The sequence below is a fragment of the Montipora capricornis genome, chromosome 14 (genome assembly GCF_036669925.1).
Source record: "Montipora capricornis isolate CH-2021 chromosome 14, ASM3666992v2, whole genome shotgun sequence".
NCBI lineage: Eukaryota > Metazoa > Cnidaria > Anthozoa > Scleractinia > Acroporidae > Montipora > Montipora capricornis.
In genome coordinates, this window is record NC_090896.1 from 18290894 (window position 1) to 18310893 (window position 20000).

The 20000-nt window shown below is 39.1% G+C and overlaps 1 protein-coding gene across 1 annotated transcript in view; it reads left to right on the plus strand.

Annotated features, from left to right (window-relative positions):
* The window catches only part of LOC138031564 (carboxypeptidase N subunit 2-like), a 27447-nt gene that overhangs the window by 1237 nt on the left and 6210 nt on the right, over positions 1-20000 (plus strand). Inside the window, exons 3-7 of the mRNA XM_068879240.1 lie at positions 4681-4752; positions 6028-6099; positions 8755-8826; positions 12617-12688; positions 16494-16565. Of these exons, the coding sequence (XP_068735341.1) occupies positions 4681-4752; positions 6028-6099; positions 8755-8826; positions 12617-12688; positions 16494-16565 (360 nt within the window). The remainder of the gene's footprint in view (positions 1-4680; positions 4753-6027; positions 6100-8754; positions 8827-12616; positions 12689-16493; positions 16566-20000) is intronic.

The following is a 20000-nucleotide window of genomic DNA, read 5'->3' on the forward strand; positions in this document are numbered from 1 at the left end:
ATCGAACTTTTGAAGTCATTCGCTTTATTTCACTTTGTTTTCCTTCAATTGATCACCGTATGTACCGTACCATGTACCGTACCATGTGACTTTGTGAGCACGAGTGTGCATCGCACGGCGTTCAAAATTTTTGCGGTATATTGTCAAAAATAAAGTTACTCTTTGGTCCGCTATTTATTCAACTTGTGTGGTATATGCTAAAACAATTATTCACCTCAATGTCGTTGAATAGTGGTGGATAGTTACCAAGCCACATCGCATCTAGGTAAAAATCCACCACTATTCACCTCCACTTAGTTGAATAATTGTTAACTAGCGAGACAACTGAGATAACAGATCCACTTTATGGATTCCTTCTCTGTCTTTGTTGAACCCATACTGAGTTACCAGAGAATTGTTCATTGGTTTCAGTGTTGTACCTAACAGCACACTTAGCAAAATATTAGAAGTACAGCTCACTTTGATTTCGGCTCGACGGGCAAAAGATCGTTGTCAAAGTCCATTACTCGTCGCTTTTGAGATTCCAGATTGCGGATTCACCGCCCGTCTTGTGAATCCTATTGACGATCCATTCTTGAGCTCCATAAGGGTATATTTTGTTTAAAGATGCACGAAAACGGCTTTCCCGTTACATGATTTTTCGACGCCATTGCCGGTTAAGTTAATCATTCTACTGTGTCCACTAGAGAGATCTACACATTTCCCACTACCCTCTCAATCCTAAGAAAACACGCGCACAAAGACACCACTTAACAGGGGAGTGACAGGCAAGACTTCTACCGACACAGAAAAAAAATAATAATAAAAGAAATAAAACCAACATCTGAAACGCAGATTCCGACTGGATTTGCCATACTGGCAACCCAGTAATAAAATGACGAAATGCTACGCAGATTCCGACTGGGTTTGGAAACCCAGTAATAAGGCGAACTGTGACACCGTACATGAGAAATTCATGGAAGAATTGACCTTCAGTGGAGAGAGATATGAAGTTAAGCTACCCTAAAAGAGTTCCCACCCTGTGTTGCCAGACAGTTATGAACTGAGTTTTAGACGACTAGAAAGCAACTTAAGAGGACTGAGGCAGCACCCGGAAGTTATGAGTGAATATGATAATGTTGTTAGGGAACAAATGGAAAGAGGGATCATTGAAGAGATCTCATCATCTAAACTGACTCCTGCAGGGAAGGTCCACTCCCTGCCCTATCATGAGGTTCTAAGAATTAAAAAGCAAACAACAAACCTATGAGTGGTATACGACGCCTCGGCATCCACCAATGGTGTTTCATTGAACAGTTGTTTTCATGCTGGCATATCCCTTCTCCCAAACGTAATGAATACTCGTGTACGATTTCGCCAGATAGCTGATAGCTGACATTGAAAAAGCGCTTTTAATGGTCTCAGTGTATGAGGAAGACAGAGATGCCTTGCACTTTCTTTGGATTGACTACATATCAAAGAAGAATCCCTGCATTCTTGTGAAGCGTTTAGCTAGAGTTGTTTTTTGGGGTCAACGCAAGCACGTTTCTGTTTAACTCAACACCAAGGCATCACATCTCGACCTACAAGGAAGTCGATCCAGAGTTTGCGAACAAGATGCTGCAGTCACTCTATGTGGATGATGTGTGCGAGAGGGACTGGAATTTTATTAGTGGGCCAGACCCAGAATGAGTCAAGGAGAGTTCAACTTTCGAAACTGGATCTCAAACGCCAACGGGCTGATGAAATTGTTTAAAGACTATGAACCCAATTCTAAGAATCGTGCGAGAACGGTGTCAGCATAACATCAAACCAATGCAACCTCCTACTCCTTTTTGGGGGTTTTCTGGAACCACAAGTAAGACACTCTTACAATGACACTTTACCTTACTTTACCGGCAGGTACAAAACACAGGTCACAGGGCACAGGGCACAGGTCATTGTTTTACCAATACACTAAACATTCATAAGAGCTGACCTTAAGCCTAAAAACGTTTGTTTAGGCCTAATTAGGCCTAAGGTTAGCTTTTATGAATGTTTAGGATACATTCTGTATTAGTAAAACAATGACCTGTGACCTGTGCCCTGTGACCTGTGTTTTGTACCTGCCCTTACTTTACCGGCTACAAAGCCCAATTTTCTCCGTGTTATTGCAAGCATCTATAATCCCCTTGGGCTGATCTCACCAGTGCTTATGTTGATGAAGATCCTACTCCAAGAACTGCGTAACGACAAGAAGATGTGGGACGAATCTCTCCACCACAAATCTGCAAAGCCGTGGAACATTTGGATTACTTATTTACAAGGGACTGGCATTATCCAGATTAAATAGGCAGAGCCGCATGGTTTTAGTAAGCCTTATACACCCCCTATGCTGATTTAGTTTTGTGAGGATAGTAACGGACATGGGAACGTTCACTAGACTAGTCGCTTCTCATACGCGAATCGGCCCATTGACCAAGTAGACCATTCTAGGATTGAATTGCTCGGTGTTGTTACTCTGTCAAGACTGGTTGTGTACGTTAGAGAAGCTTTTGAGAAACTTCTTGTCATTAACAAACTGTGTTGCTGGACTGACTCACTAGTGTCACTGTGTTGGATAACGGGGGTAGTCAAAAGCCTGGAAATAGTATGTGCAGAACCGTGTTGATGAAGTTTGCGCTTGTGTCGAACCGAAACAGGGGAGGTTCTGTCCTGAACTGTTGCTTTTTTTTTATGTCCAGGGTCAAACTTGCAACATTTTATACTCTGGGCAATCTCCGGGGAGTGTAGTAACCTGCTGTATGTTACATAATGTAAAGGTCTTTGCGCACGTCTTTTTGTTATATTTTTATTGAAACACCTGCTCGAGGACATCTGAGAACGTATTCTATTTCTGTTTTGTTTGCAAAGTTGTTCTGAAGGAATGTGACAAATACATATCCATACAATCCAGTCTGTTTATTACCCTTTTCGAGTCTTCTACAGTTAATACTATAGCCAAAAATTCTATTTTGTGGCAACTATTTACCGTCTTAACACTGCTTACAACCTTAAAACAATAACTTCAGCAATAAACTTTCACCCTCGTCACATAACTTTGGATACATGAAACAACAGGGAGCTTAAAACAGCGACGGCAACGAGAACGTCACAAATTTGCACACTTAGTACACAAAAACAATAGCTTTGCACGCCCCACACGTACCCTTTTCATTTCTGTCCATTTCTTTGCCGTCGTCAGCAATACAAAGACGTCAGCACTTAAGATAAATTTTCATTTTTTCCAGTGTCACTTTTGAGAAACTACCACACCCTTGTCATGTTAAAAAGTTAAAATAGTCATGAAGTGATTAAAATAACGTGAATTCACATTTTGAGAGAACGTTCTTTTTGCAGTCACTGTCACCATTGCTTAAGTTCCCTAATAATTACTCTGACCAGTAATGGCAACGAGTTATAAATCATTTTAGATTTCAGTCCTCCAAAATGCCCAACAGCAAGCACGTGGCAGTGTTTTGATTGGGCAGTGCACAAAAAAAGGTGTGTGGCCCTGTTTAAACCACCTGTCACAAGATACTATACTAGTAACTAAAAGAAAAGTACATTTGAAGTACGGGTTTCAGACGAAGCACCATCACTTCTTTGCTCTCTTTCTTTCCTTTCATGGTGCACCTTGCTTTATGGTCCATCTTGCTTTATTCCCCTCAAAATCCTAAGCCGGTGTCCATTTTGATACTACGGTATTTATTTACCAATAAGTTAAACTGTTTTTTCAAAAATTTGGACTTGAATCGCCCAAAAAAATCCAAAACAAAGGGGTTCGGCTCGTGGCTAAGGGTTTGATCGATACTTTCCTCTCTCAGGTGTCGATAACTTAAGGAAGTTTTACGCAAATTGTGATTGGCTTCTAGCCAATTCAAAGTCAATGAAACACAACAATAACGGCAAAATGAAATTGTTGGTCAATTTCAGTGTACAGCGCATCTTCCTCAGTTCCACCCAAAGAGTTGGATATTGCACCCATCGAACTACATGATTTCTCAACAGCGCCTATTTATTTCAGCCGGGAATACTCCTACACGTACAGGCCGCTGCTTATCTACGTCAAGTACCTTCTTCGGGAATAATCTTTGAACGGGTTGTTTAAGCACCAGTGTAGCCACCGTAAAATAAGAGGCCGGCCTCCAGGGATAACTGCACATCAATTTTCCGCCAGTTGAGATCTACTTTCACTTCATCGGTTAAGTGAGCTCGGAATAAGTCTCACACTATCAGCGACTATTTTTTACAAGGGTAACGCGGAAAACACTGGCGAATCAACTCATTTACACCTGCACAACCAAGTAGTTGGCTTTCGATCCTTAATAAAACATGGGTGAGGGGATTAAATGAGTAACTTATGTAAAATGTGACCGGAAAGACTAAAGGCTGAGCCATGATCCATTAACGACGAAAATTATTGAGTAGTAAAAGGGCTTAGAAGTCTGGCAAAGGCAAACATGTATACAGGGCCACTCACATTTCATTTTTAACTTACAAGCATGTTGTTTGGAGCCCAAAAAATCGATTAAGGCAAAACAGTGATGGTAATATAGCCTCACCACTCCCCACCGTTCGATGGTCCTTGAAGTCTTTGGGTTTGCAGTGGGTTGGTATAGTTTAAACTTTCGCTAAGACTGTAAATGCACATGCATGATATATATTTTTGTTTTTCCGTAGGGATTTGTCAGGAAACCAGCTAAAGGATCTTCCTGACAGCATTTTTGATAAGAATGCCCAGCTAAGTTACCTGTAAGGACCAATTTTGTGTTCTATAACATTGGTAAACAGTTCAAAGATGTGATGACTTTAAAGGAAGCATGTTACTAAATGCCCGCCCATGTTTATTTGTTTTCCACTTATTATATATCAAATCCCCTCTAAGCTGTGTTTACTGGGCAGCGAGACAAAAGAAACAAGACAAGGTTGGAGTAAAATGGCTGTACGTCGTGCCCTACAGCCGTGTTTTAATCACGTTACAATAAATTGAATTACAAGAAATTGTTACTAAAATCTGATAACGAGAAGAGTGAGTACTGCCCAGTGAAGGTGAGGGCAAATTAATTACTAAAGCAAAATGACAAATGAAATCATTTTATAGCCCCACCCAAGTAAAATGCAAGAAAGAAACAAATTAAAACAGCACATTACTATTCACTATCATATTTAAATAATGTAGGAATCATTTGCATAATAATATAATAATTGAGATCAAATAATCAGGACACTGTCGCCCCTGCTAACAGCCCGTTTATGTACTACAACATCGCAAAGTACAATAAGCTATAAATAATTCAAAATAAATATGTACAAAACTGAAATTATAATTTCAAATTAATAATATTCAAGGATACAAACATGGCATTGTTGCCCCTGCTAACAGCCCAAGTATGTAACGAGAACAAGTACAATCATATTGAAATTATTCTACAATTTACGGGAAAAAAAAAGCTATTTCCTAAAACGACAACAAAATAATATTGTTTGTCAATGACACCTCCTAATGGAGCCGGTTGTTAAATAGCTTTTAACTTATAAAAAGTGTACTCGCCGTCGCTTTCGGCCTTACTCTCCGTCCCAAGCTCGTTGTGGTCGAGGGTTTAATCGATTTTTTCCTCTCTTACGTGTCGATAACCTAAGGAAATTTTACGCAAATTGTGATTGGCTTGTAGCCAAGTCAAAATTAATGGAATACAACAAAAATAAAATAAAATTGTTGGTCAATGACATTTTATAGATTTGGTGGCTCCTCAGGGAGCCGTTTGTTAAATACCTTTCAACTTATAACGAGTTTATTCGCCATCGCTGTCGCCCTTACTCTCTGTCTCCAACTTGTTGTCTTCTTCATCGCCGTCGATTTTCAGGGCCTCAGCAAAACAGTGATGGTAATATAGCCTCAACAATTTCCACCGTTCGATGGTCCTTAAAGTATTTGGTTTGCAGTTTTGTTGGTAAAGTTTAAGGTGTCGGTAAAGCTGTAAACTTTGCAACACGCATGACATATATTTTTTGCTTTTTTTTTTTTAGGGATTTGTCAAAAAACCTGCTTACGGATCTTCTGCACGGCATTTTTGATAAGAATGCCAAGCTAAGTATCCTGTAAGGACCAAATTTGTGTTATACAGCATTGAAAAACAATTCAAAGCTGTGATGACTTTAAAGAACGCATATTACTAAATTCCCTTACAAGCTACACTTGAACATTTATTTGTTTTCATCTTAGTATTTAATGTTAAATCCCCTCTAAGCGACATTTTCCGAGCTACGTTTTGGCAATGCTTTGGGGATTCTACCAGTAGCAAAGAGACCATGAAAAGAAGGACCCGATATCAAGTGTCACTGGCTGATCATTACTGGACAAGGTGGCGTGAAGTGTATCTGTTGAGCCTTCGCGAATATCACCGACTGTACGCCCAGAGGCTACAAACCACAAATATCAGGGTGGGTGATGTTGTCATTGTTAAGGCAGAAAATGCGCGCAGAAACTTCTGGTGACTCGGCAAAATTGAAAGATTTATCGCAGGGAGTGTATGAATTGTACGTGGAGCTGCAGTGAAAATTGGAGAATGTGACAAGGCAAGCGCAGGAATTGAGAGGCCTGTCCAATAATTGTATAAACTAGGAACCCATCAGACAATACCCTGTAACCAGGGGGAGTCAAGTATTGCCAACGTTTACCAAGACGAGGAGCTTCCATAAACAAATAATAGATCGTTTATTAGGAACATCTGTTTGAACTGTTGCCTTTTTATGGCCAGTGTCAAACTTGCGACATTTTATACTCTGGGCCATCGATGGGGAGTGTAGGAACTTGCTGTATGTTACGTAATGTAAAGGTCTGTACACATGCACTTTTCTTAATTTTTTTTAAAACACCTGCTCGAGAACATCTGAGGACGTATTATATTTCTGTTTTGTTTGTGAAGTTGTTCTGAAGAAATGTGACAAATACATCTCCATACAATCCAGTCTCTTTATTACCCTTTTTGAGTCTTCTACAGTTAATACTATAGCCAGAATTCTAGTTTGTGATAAATATTTACCGTCTTATTACTGCTGACACCCCTAAAACGATAACTTCAGCAATAAACTTTCACCCTCGTCACATGACTTTGGATACATGAAATAACAGGGAGCTTAAAACAGCGACGGCAACGAGCACGTCACAAATTTGCATACTTAGTGGACAAAAACAATAGCTTTCAAAGACGTTAAGATAAATTTTCATTTTTTCCACTAAATTTATCGCCGTACCGACCAGTGTCACTTTTGAGAAACTACCACACCCTTCTCATATTAATAACTTAGAAGGGTCATGAAGTGATTACAATAATGTGAATTTATAACTTGAGATAACGTTCTTTTTGCCATCGCCGTCGTCACCCTTGCTTAAGCTCCCTAATACTTACTCTGGCCAGTAAGGGCAACGAGTTACAAATCATTTTAGATTTCAGAAAGCACGTGGCAGTGTTTTGATTGGGCAATGCACAATAAAAGGCACTGTTTAAACTACTGGTCACAATATACTATACTAGCAACTAAAAGAAAAGTTTATTTGAATTGCGGGTTTCAGACGAAGCACCATCACTTCTTTGCTCTCCTTTTTTCCTTTCACGGTGCACCCTTCTGCCAGTCCCTCCTCCTTCGCTCGTTATCCATCTTGTTTTATGCCCCTCAGAATCCTAAGCCGGTGTCCATTTTGATACTACGGTATTTATTTACCAATAAGTTCAACTGTTTTTTCAGAAATTTGGACTTGAATCGCCCAAAAAAATCCACAACAAAGGGGTTCGGCTCGTGGCTGAGGGTTTGATCGATACTTTCCTCTCTAAGGTGTCGATAACTTAAGGAAATTTTACGCAAATTGTGATTGGCTTGTAGCCAAGTCAAAGTCAATCAAACACAACAATGACGGCAAAATTAAATTGTTGGTCAATTAACTTCTATAGATTTGGTGGCCTTAAGGGAGCCTTTTGTTCTTGTCATCGATTTCCTGCACCTCTTCAGTGTACAGCGCATCTCCTTCAGTTCCACCCAAAGAGTTGGATATTACACCCATCGAACTACATGATTTCTCAACGGCGCCTTTTCATTTCAGCCGGGAATACTCCTACACGTACAGGCCGCTGCTTATCTACGTCAAGTACCTTCTTCGGGAATAATCTTTGAACGGGTTGTTTAAGCACCAGTGTAGCAGCTGTAAAACAAGAGGCCGGCCTCCAGGGATAACTGCACATCAATTTTCCGCCAGTTGAGATCTACTTTCACTTCATCGGTTAAGTGAGCTCGGAATAAGTCTCACACTATCAGCGACTATTTTTTACAAGGGTAACGCGGAAAACACTGGCGAATCAACTCATTTACACCTGCACAACCAAGTAGTTGGCTTTCGATCCTTAATAAAACATGGGTGAGGGGATTAAATGAGTAACTTATGTAAAATGTGACCGGAAAGACTAAAGGCTGAGCCATGATCCATTAACGACGAAAAGTATTGAGTAGTAAAAGGGCTTAGAAGTCTGGCAAAGGCAAACATGTATACAGGGCCACTCACATTTCATTTTTAACTTACAAGCATGTTGTTTGGAGCCCAAAAAATCGATTAAGGCAAAACAGTGATGGTAATATAGCCTCACCACCCCCCACCGTTCGATGGTCCTTGAAGTCTTTGGGTTTGCAGTGGGTTGATATAGTTTAAACTTTTGCTAAGGCTGTAAATGCACATACGTGATATATATTTTTGTTTTTCCGTAGGGAGTTGTCAGGAAACCAGCTAAAGGATCTTCCTGACGGCATTTTTGATAAGAATGCCCAGCTAAGTAACCTGTAAGGACCAATTTTGTGTTCTATAACATTGGTAAACAATTCAAAGGTGTGATGACTTTAAAGGAAGCAAATTACTAAATGCCCGCCCATGTTTATTTGTTTTCCACTTATTATATATCAAATCCCCTCTAAGCTGTGTTTACTGGGCAGCGAGACAAAAGAAACAAGACAAGGTTGGAGTAAAATGGCTGTACGTCGTGCCCTACAGCCATGTTTTAATCACGTTACAATAAATTGAATTACAAGAAATTGTTACTAAAATCTGATAACGAGAAGAGTGAGTACTGCCCAGTGAAGGTGAGGGCAAATTAATTGCTAAAGCAAAATGACAAATGAAATCATTTTATAGCCCCACCCAAGTAAAATGCAAGAAAGAAAGAAACAAATAGACATCAAATTAAAACAGCACATTACTATTCACTATCATATTCAAATAATGTAGGAATCATTTGCATAATAATATAATAATTGAGATCAAATAATCAGGACACTGTCGCCCCTGCTAACAGCCCGTTTATGTACTACAACATCGCAAAGTACAATAAGCTATAAATAATTCAATAAAAATATGTACAAAATTGAAATTATAACTTCAAATTAATAATATTCAAGGATACAAACATGAGATTGTTGCCCCTGCTAACAGCCCAAGTATGTAACGAGAACAAGTACAATCATACTGAAATTATTCTACAATTTACGGGAAAAAAAAAGCTATTTCCTAAAACGACAACATAATAATATTTTTGGTCAATGACACCTCCTAATGGAGCCGTTTGTTAAATAGCTTTTACTTTTAAAGAGTTTACTCGTTGTGGTCGAGGGTTTAATCGATTTTTTCCTCTCTTAGGTGTCGATAACCTAAGGAAATGTTACGCAAATTGTGATTGGCTTGTAGCCAAGTCAAAATTAATGGAATACAACAAAAATAAAATAAAATTGTTGGTCAATGACATTTTATAGATTTGGTGGCTCCTCAGGGAGCCGTTTGTTAAATACCTTTCAACTTATAACGAGTTTATTCGCCATCGCTGTCGCCCTTACTCTCTGTCTCGAACTCGTTGTCTTCTTCATCGCCGTCGATTTCCAGCGCCTCAGCAAAACATTTTGATAAGAATGCCAAGCTAAGTAGCCTGTAAGGACCAAATTTGTGTTATACAGCATTGAAAAACAATTCAAAGCTGTGATGACTTTAAAGAACGCATATTATTAAACTCCCTTACAAGCTAAACTTGAACATTTATTTGTTTTCATCTTAGTATTTAATATTAAATCCCCTCTAAGCTTCATTTTCCGAGCTACGTTTTGGCAATGCTTCGGGGATTCTACCAGTAGCAAAGAGACCATGAAAAGAAGGACCCGATATCAAGTGTCACTGGCTGATCATTTATGGACAAGGTGGCGTGAAGTGTATCTGTTGAGCCTTCGCGAATATCACCAACTGGTCGCCCAGAGGCTACAAACCACAAATATCAGGGTGGGTGATGTTGTCATTGTTAAGGCAGAAAATGCGCGCAGAAACTTCTGGTGACTCGGCAAAATTGAAAGATTTATCGCAGGGAGTGTATGAATTGTACGTGGAGCTGCAGTGAAAATTGGAGAATGTGACAAGGCAAGCGCAGTTATTGAGAGGCCTGTCCAATAATTTTTTAAACTAGGAATCCATCAGACAATACCCTGTAACCAGGGGGAGTCAAGTATTGCCAACGTTTACCAAGACGAGGAGCTTCCATAAACAAATAATAGATCGTTTATTAGGAACATCTGTTTGAACTGTTGCCTTTTTATGGCCAGTGTCAAACTTGCGACATTTTATACTCTGGGCCATCGATGGGGAGTGTAGGAACTTGCTGTATGTTACGTAATGTAAAGGTCTGTACACATGCACTTTTCTTAATTTTTTTTAAAACACCTGCTCGAGAACATCTGAGGACGTATTATATTTCTGTTTTGTTTGTGAAGTTGTTCTGAAGAAATGTGACAAATACATCTCCATACAATCCAGTCTCTTTATTACCCTTTTTGAGTCTTCTACAGTTAATACTATAGCCAGAATTCTAGTTTGTGATAAATATTTACCGTCTTATTACTGCTGACACCCCTAAAACGATAACTTCAGCAATAAACTTTCACCCTCGTCACACGACTTTGGATACATGAAATAACAGGGAGCTTAAAACAGCGACGGCAACGAGCACGTCACAAATTTGCATACTTAGTGGACAAAAACAATAGCTTTCAAGGACGTTAAGATAAATTTTCATTTTTTCCACTAAATTTATCGCCGTACCGACCAGTGTCACTTTTGAGAAACTACCAAACCCTTCTCATATTAATAACTTAGAAGGGTCATGAAGTGATTACAATAATGTGAATTTATAACTTGAGATAACGTTCTTTTTGCCATCGCCGTCGTCACCCTTGCTTAAGCTCCCTAATACTTACTCTGGCCAGTAAGGGCAACGAGTTACAAATCATTTTAGATTTCAGAAAGCATGTGGCAGTGTTTTGATTGGGCAATGCACAATAAAAGGCGCTGTTTAAACTACTGGTCACAATATACTATACTAGCAACTAAAAGAAAAGTTTATTTGAATTGCGGGTTTCAGACGAAGCACCATCACTTCTTTGCTCTCCTTTTTTCCTTTCACGGTGCACCCTTCTGCCAGTCCCTCCTCCTTCGCTCGTTATCCATCTTGTTTTATGCCCCTCAGAATCCTAAGCCGGTGTCCATTTTGATACTACGGTATTTATTTACCAATAAGTTCAACTGTTTTTTCAGAAATTTGGACTTGAATCGCCCAAAAAAATCCACAACAAAGGGGTTCGGCTCGTGGCTGAGGGTTTGATCGATACTTTCCTCTCTAAGGTGTCGATAACTTAAGGAAATTTTACGCAAATTGTGATTGGCTTGTAGCCAAGTCAAAGTCAATCAAACACAACAATGACGGCAAAATTAAATTGTTGGTCAATTAACTTCTATAGATTTGGTGGCCTTAAGGGAGCCTTTTGTTCTTGTCATCGATTTCCTGCACCTCTTCAGTGTACAGCGCATCTCCTTCAGTTCCACCCAAAGAGTTGGATATTACACCCATCGAACTACATGATTTCTCAACGGCGCCTTTTCATTTCAGCCGGGAATACTCCTACAAGTACAGGCCGCTGCTTATCTACGTCAAGTACCTTCTTCGGGAATAATCGTTGAACGGATTGTTTAAGCACCAGTGTAGCAGCTGTAAAACAAGAGGCCGGCCTCCAGGGATAACTGCACATCAATTTTCCGCCAGTTGAGATCTACTTTCACTTCATCGGTTAAGTGAGCTCGGAATGAGTCTCACACTATCAGCGACTATTTTTTACAAGGGTCCCACGAAAAACACTGGCGAATCAACTCATTTACACCTGCACAACCAAGTAGTTGGCTTTCGATCCTTAATAAAACATGGGTGAGGGGATTAAATGAGTAACTTATGTAAAATGTGACCGGAAAGACTAAAGGCTGAGCCATGATCCATTAACGACGAAAAGTATTGAGTAGTAAAAGGGCTTAGAAGTCTGGCAAAGGCAAACATGTATACAGGGCCACTCACATTTCATTTTTAACTTACAAGCATGTTGTTTGGAGCCCAAAAAATCGATTAAGGCAAAACAGTGATGGTAATATAGCCTCACCACCCCCCACCGTTCGATGGTCCTTGAAGTCTTTGGGTTTGCAGTGGGTTGATATAGTTTAAACTTTTGCTAAGGCTGTAAATGCACATACGTGATATATATTTTTGTTTTTCCGTAGGGAGTTGTCAGGAAACCAGCTAAAGGATCTTCCTGACGGCATTTTTGATAAGAATGCCCAGCTAAGTAACCTGTAAGGACCAATTTTGTGTTCTATAACATTGGTAAACAATTCAAAGGTGTGATGACTTTAAAGGAAGCAAATTACTAAATGCCCGCCCATGTTTATTTGTTTTCCACTTATTATATATCAAATCCCCTCTAAGCTGTGTTTACTGGGCAGCGAGACAAAAGAAACAAGACAAGGTTGGAGTAAAATGGCTGTACGTCGTGCCCTACAGCCATGTTTTAATCACGTTACAATAAATTGAATTACAAGAAATTGTTACTAAAATCTGATAACGAGAAGAGTGAGTACTGCCCAGTGAAGGTGAGGGCAAATTAATTGCTAAAGCAAAATGACAAATGAAATCATTTTATAGCCCCACCCAAGTAAAATGCAAGAAAGAAAGAAACAAATAGACATCAAATTAAAACAGCACATTACTATTCACTATCATATTCAAATAATGTAGGAATCATTTGCATAATAATATAATAATTGAGATCAAATAATCAGGACACTGTCGCCCCTGCTAACAGCCCGTTTATGTACTACAACATCGCAAAGTACAATAACCTATAAATAATTCAATAAAAATATGTACAAAATTGAAATTATAATTTCAAATTAATAATATTCAAGGATACAAACATGAGATTGTTGCCCCTGCTAACAGCCCAAGTATGTAACGAGAACAAGTACAATCATATTGAAATTATTCTACAATTTACGGGAAAAAAAAAGCTATTTCCTAAAACGACAACAAAATAATATTGTTAGTCAATAACACCTCCTAATGGAGCCGTTTGTTAAATAGCTTTTAACTTATAAAGAGTTTACTCGCCGTCCCAAACTCGTTGTGGTCGAGGGTTTAATCGATTTTTTCCTCTCTTAGGTGTCGATAACCTAAGGAAATGTTACGCAAATTGTGATTGGCTTGTAGCCAAGTCAAAATTAATGGAATACAACAAAAATAAAATAAAATTGTTGGTCAATGACATTTTATAGATTTGGTGGCTCCTCAGGGAGCCGTTTGTTAAATACCTTTCAACTTATAACGAGTTTATTCGCCATCGCTGTCGCCCTTACTCTCTGTCTCGAACTCGTTGTCTTCCTCATCGCCGTCGATTTCCAGCGCCTCAGCAAAACATTTTGATAAGAATGCCAAGCTAAGTAGCCTGTAAGGACCAAATTTGTGTTATACAGCATTGAAAAACAATTCAAAGCTGTGATGACTTTAAAGAACGCATATTACTAAATTCCCTTACAAGCTACACTTGAACATTTATTTGTTTTCATCTTAGTATTTAATGTTAAATCCCCTCTAAGCGACATTTTCCGAGCTACGTTTTGGCAATGCTTTGGGGATTCTACCAGTAGCAAAGAGACCATGAAAAGAAGGACCCGATATCAAGTGTCACTGGCTGATCATTACTGGACAAGGTGGCGTGAAGTGTATCTGTTGAGCCTTCGCGAATATCACCGACTGTACGCCCAGAGGCTACAAACCACAAATATCAGGGTGGGTGATGTTGTCATTGTTAAGGCAGAAAATGCGCGCAGAAACTTCTGGTGACTCGGCAAAATTGAAAGATTTATCGCAGGGAGTGTATGAATTGTACGTGGAGCTGCAGTGAAAATTGGAGAATGTGACAAGGCAAGCGCAGGAATTGAGAGGCCTGTCCAATAATTGTATAAACTAGGAACCCATCAGACAATACCCTGTAACCAGGGGGAGTCAAGTATTGCCAACGTTTACCAAGACGAGGAGCTTCCATAAACAAATAATAGATCGTTTATTAGGAACATCTGTTTGAACTGTTGCCTTTTTATGGCCAGTGTCAAACTTGCGACATTTTATACTCTGGGCCATCGATGGGGAGTGTAGGAACTTGCTGTATGTTACGTAATGTAAAGGTCTGTACACATGCACTTTTCTTAATTTTTTTTAAAACACCTGCTCGAGAACATCTGAGGACGTATTATATTTCTGTTTTGTTTGTGAAGTTGTTCTGAAGAAATGTGACAAATACATCTCCATACAATCCAGTCTCTTTATTACCCTTTTTGAGTCTTCTACAGTTAATACTATAGCCAGAATTCTAGTTTGTGATAAATATTTACCGTCTTATTACTGCTGACACCCCTAAAACGATAACTTCAGCAATAAACTTTCACCCTCGTCACATGACTTTGGATACATGAAATAACAGGGAGCTTAAAACAGCGACGGCAACGAGCACGTCACAAATTTGCATACTTAGTGGACAAAAACAATAGCTTTCAAAGACGTTAAGATAAATTTTCATTTTTTCCACTAAATTTATCGCCGTACCGACCAGTGTCACTTTTGAGAAACTACCAAACCCTTCTCATATTAATAAGTTAGAAGAGTCATGAAGTGATTACAATAATGTGAATTTATAACTTGAGATAACGTTCTTTTTGCCATCGCCGTCGTCACCCTTGCTTAAGCTCCCTAATACTTACTCTGGCCAGTAAGGGCAACGAGTTACAAATCATTTTAGATTTCAGAAAGCATGTGGCAGTGTTTTGATTGGGCAATGCACAATAAAAGGCGCTGTTTAAACTACTGGTCACAATATACTATACTAGCAACTAAAAGAAAAGTTTATTTGAATTGCGGGTTTCAGACGAAGCACCATCACTTCTTTGCTCTCCTTTTTTCCTTTCACGGTGCACCCTTCTGCCAGTCCCTCCTCCTTCGCTCGTTATCCATCTTGTTTTATGCCCCTCAGAATCCTAAGCCGGTGTCCATTTTGATACTACGGTATTTATTTACCAATAAGTTCAACTGTTTTTTCAGAAATTTGGACTTGAATCGCCCAAAAAAATCCACAACAAAGGGGTTCGGCTCGTGGCTGAGGGTTTGATCGATACTTTCCTCTCTAAGGTGTCGATAACTTAAGGAAATTTTACGCAAATTGTGATTGGCTTGTAGCCAAGTCAAAGTCAATCAAACACAACAATGACGGCAAAATTAAATTGTTGGTCAATTAACTTCTATAGATTTGGTGGCCTTAAGGGAGCCTTTTGTTCTTGTCATCGATTTCCTTCACCTCTTCAGCGTAAAGCGCATCTCCTTCAGTTCCACCCAAAGAGTTGGATATTACACCCATCGAACTACATGATTTCTCAACGGCGCCTTTTCATTTCAGCCGGGAATACTCCTACACGTACAGGCCGCTGCTTATCTACGTCAAGTACCTTCTTCGGGAATAATCTTTGAACGGGTTGTTTAAGCACCAGTGTAGCAGCTGTAAAACAAGAGGCCGGCCTCCAGGGATAACTGCACATCAATTTTCCGCCAGTTGAGATCTACTTTCACTTCATCGGTTAAGTGAGCTCGGAATGAGTCTCACACTATCAGCGACTATTTTTTACAAGGGTCCCACGAAAAACACTGGCGAATCAACTCATTTACACCTGCACAACCAAGTAGTTGGCTTTCGATCCTTAATAAAACATGGGTGAGGGGATTAAATGAGTAACTTATGTAAAATGTGACCGGAAAGACTAAAGGCTGAGCCATGATCCATTAACTACGAAAATTATTGAGTAGTAAAAGGGCTTAGAAGTCTGGCAAAGGCAAACATGTATACAAGGCCACTTACATTTCATTTTTCACTAACAAGCATGTTGTTTGGAGCCCAAAAAATCGATTAAGGCAAAACAGTGATGGTAATATAGCCTCACCACTCCCCATCGTTCGATGGTCCTTGAAGTCTTTGGGTTTGCAGTGGGTTGATATAGTTTAAACTTTTGCTAAGGCTGTAAATGCACATACGTGATATATATTTTTGTTTTTCCGTAGGGATTTGTCAGGAAACCAGCTAAAGGATCTTCCTGACGGCATTTTTGATAAGAATGCCCAGCTAAGTTACCTGTAAGGACTAATTTTGTGTTCTATAACATTGGTAAACAATTCAAAGATGTGATGACTTTAAAGGAAGCATATTACTAAATGCCTGCCCATGTTTATTTGTTTTCCACTTATTATATATCAAATCCCCTCCAAGCTGTGTTTACTGGGCAGCGAGACAAAAGAAACAAGACAAGGTTGGAGTAAAATGGCTGTACGTCGTGCCCTACAGCCGTGTTTTAATCACGTTACAATAAATTGAATTACAAGAAATTGTTACTAAAATCTGATAACGAGAAGAGTGAGTACTGCCCAATGAAGGTGAGGGCAAATTAATTGCTAAAGCAAAATGACAAATGAAATCATTTTATAGCCCCACCCAAGTAAAATGCAAGAAAGAAAGAAACAAATAGACATCAAATTAAAACAAATTAGTACAATAAGCTATAAATAATTCAATAAAAATATGTACAAAATTGAAATTATAATTTCAAATTAATAATATTCAAGGATACAAACATGAGATTGTGGCCCCTGCTAACAGCCCAAGTATGTAACGAGAACAAGTACAATCATATTGAAATTATTCTACAATTTAAGGGAAAAAAAAGCTATTTCCTAAAACGATGCACAAAAGCAACTTTCGTTTTAACGATTTAAATGAAAGCGGATGATCGAGAACGAAATAGAAAAAAAAAATTCCTGACTTGTCCTGTCCGAAAAGTTCTTAATTCTGGCAAAAAGCAACGTGGCTCATGCTAATCTTTAAATGTCAACAAAGTCCCATAAGGCACGAAAATATTTTGCTTCATTAGTCCTTTTGCCCATTTCTCTCCCCTTGATATGACATAGCGTATCATTTATTTTGTCTATTCGGAAAAAGGGGGAAATGTCTGAATCTGAAATGAATACTCATACTAAAGTTACAAAATCGATGTTGACTATCACCAAAGTTCTTCATAAAAGTCTTACTGTTTTCATTCGTGTAAATTCTCTTCTGCTCTTCATTTTACACAGGTTTTTTACTGTAGTTTCAATGGACACAGCTTTGAAATGGGTCTGGTTACCTGGCCTTTTCCCACTTGGACTTCGGCGACTCTTACATGACCATGTTTTCCCTCATAGACGTCGACGATTTTTCCAAAAGGCCAGTACCCGCTGGAGTGTTGGTGGATATGACTAACACTACTTCTCCAAACCCAACAATATTTGTACCATTATCTGATAACATCCCCCCGGGTAGTCCTCTTCGATTAACCATCTTATAAAAGGCGTTTGCGAATGAATCAGTGTGTAATCCAAACGCCATCTCAAGGTGGACTGCACTTGTTGCTAGACAGATGAATAGGCACAAACACCACTTTTGCCTGCGAGATCCTCTTCCTTGAATCGTGATGAAGGGTCCTATCAAATCTACAGTGGTTTGCGCAAAAGGTCATAGAGAAAACCGAGTTCTGATCAGCAGATGAGGTATCATAATTTGCTTTGCAGCTTTTGCTTTTTGCCTGTGGCATTCATTACACTCCTTCTCCCATCTTCGAATTTATTCAGTGCAGGTATTACCCAGAATCTAGTCGATAGAGCTGCTGATGTCTGATTTGTTCCACTTGCATAGTCCCCGTCCTGGTGGTATTAGAGAGCTTTAGATTCTTTGACGAGGACGAAGACGAGAACGAGATTTGTCTGCCCGTATTTAGCAAAAATACTTAGAATATTTATTCCCTGCACAATTAATCTTATTCTTCGTCAGCAGTATAGGTTACTCAGTTATTCTTATTGCTGGTAACTGAGCCTCTGTGCTGATCAAAAAATACCAAAACTGCTACCATGTCATTGACTTATTTTGACACGCCTGCATTTTTGCGAAACCTCGTACCAAAATGACAATGGTATCACGTTTTTCCTGTCAAAATAACGCGCCCTCACTATTGTTCTATGAGAAATCTCTAAAGATCTCTAATGTTTGACGATCAACTTTGTGACATGATGCTTAAAAGGAAGAATTATCGGGAAGCGAACGTCTAATAAGAATGCAGCGTATTTTAGGTTGACCATCACCTCTGATCTGCCCTTCCTTGTTTAAAAGAGGGTCGTAAAGGAAATAGTTTACAGTTGTCTGGCATTTCTTTTTGGCGTTGGAGGGCTGAATATTCTACAGGACAGGCTTCTCGCTGGGCACTCCTAATTGCTTGAACCTCTGCGTCTTCGATTTCACTTGGCTTTAATTCTCCACTTTCTCTCTTGTCTACTCTACAGTTGTCCACGAAGTGACGAACCCACGCGTTAACTCGTAAGAATCTTTTCCAACTTGAAAAACGTTTGTGGTACAGACGCCACGACTGGTCTTCTTTTGTGATGGTAATCATTGTTTGCTCTTCACGTTGATTAACTTGGTGTGGTAACATTGAATTTGTCGTCTTAATCTCTATTGTTATTAACTGTTCATTCATGACTATTTTGTTACCACTCCAAGTCCTGTTGTCCCAGGAAATCCGGTTCATTCCACCCCTTCTAATTTTCACCAGCTTAGGTTTTTGATCTGTTTGATCACTGTAAATTGTACACACTAATGACGATTAATTTTGTACTTTTTGCAGAAGCATAACTTTTTTCATAAACGCTATACAGCCTTTTTTTTATTATGAGATTAACCAAAAGTATAAGAACGCATTAAGAACATTCCTCTGGCTGAGACTGAGTCGATTGAGAATGTTTTTATTTTGGTGTTTGTATTTTAAATGAAAGCAGGAAATAAAGGTAAAGAAATGTAAATTAACCCAACTACTTAAGGGCATATTTAGTATAACATAATGACGGTTTTCGTATTGCATGACACACATCTCAGTTAATGAGCAGTGCTTATTTATAATCGTTACAAAATATTAAATTTCAACACCATTAAAGGAAGCACTCTGATCGCTTTCCTAGTCACGTCCGCACGATTTCAGTTATTAAAAAACTATACAATGTAAAATGAAGAACGTTTCCGGCGTCACAACCCCAAATTATATAAGAACGTTCCAAAATTACACGTTTTTATAAAAAAACAAAGGGGTTATAATTTGCTTTCTGGGGGTAGAGACGGGAGCTCCGCTTTTAGGCTTGGCTAAATTTAGATCTTAGTCCCCTTGTAAAAAAACCTGCTGGTTTCTTGTTGGTTAGGGTCTGTTGCAGTCTAAATCTCTGCAATGCGGTTTGCTACGAAAGGTTTAAATGATCGACTTCTTCCTCTAATCCACCACAGCACAGTCGACCAGAAAGTTGCTTGAAACAAGCTGATGCTCAAAGCTATTGAAATGGATTATTTCATTTTCAAGCCGAGAACTGCTGCCGTGGGGTTTCTTTGAAATCAAAGTAAAATATCTGTCAATTCTCTCTGCAATTTTGGTCCTTGGAAATGCCTTCGAACTGGCAGAAGCATGGAAAAGGTTGCCAGTCTTTGTCTAGCCTTACTACAGG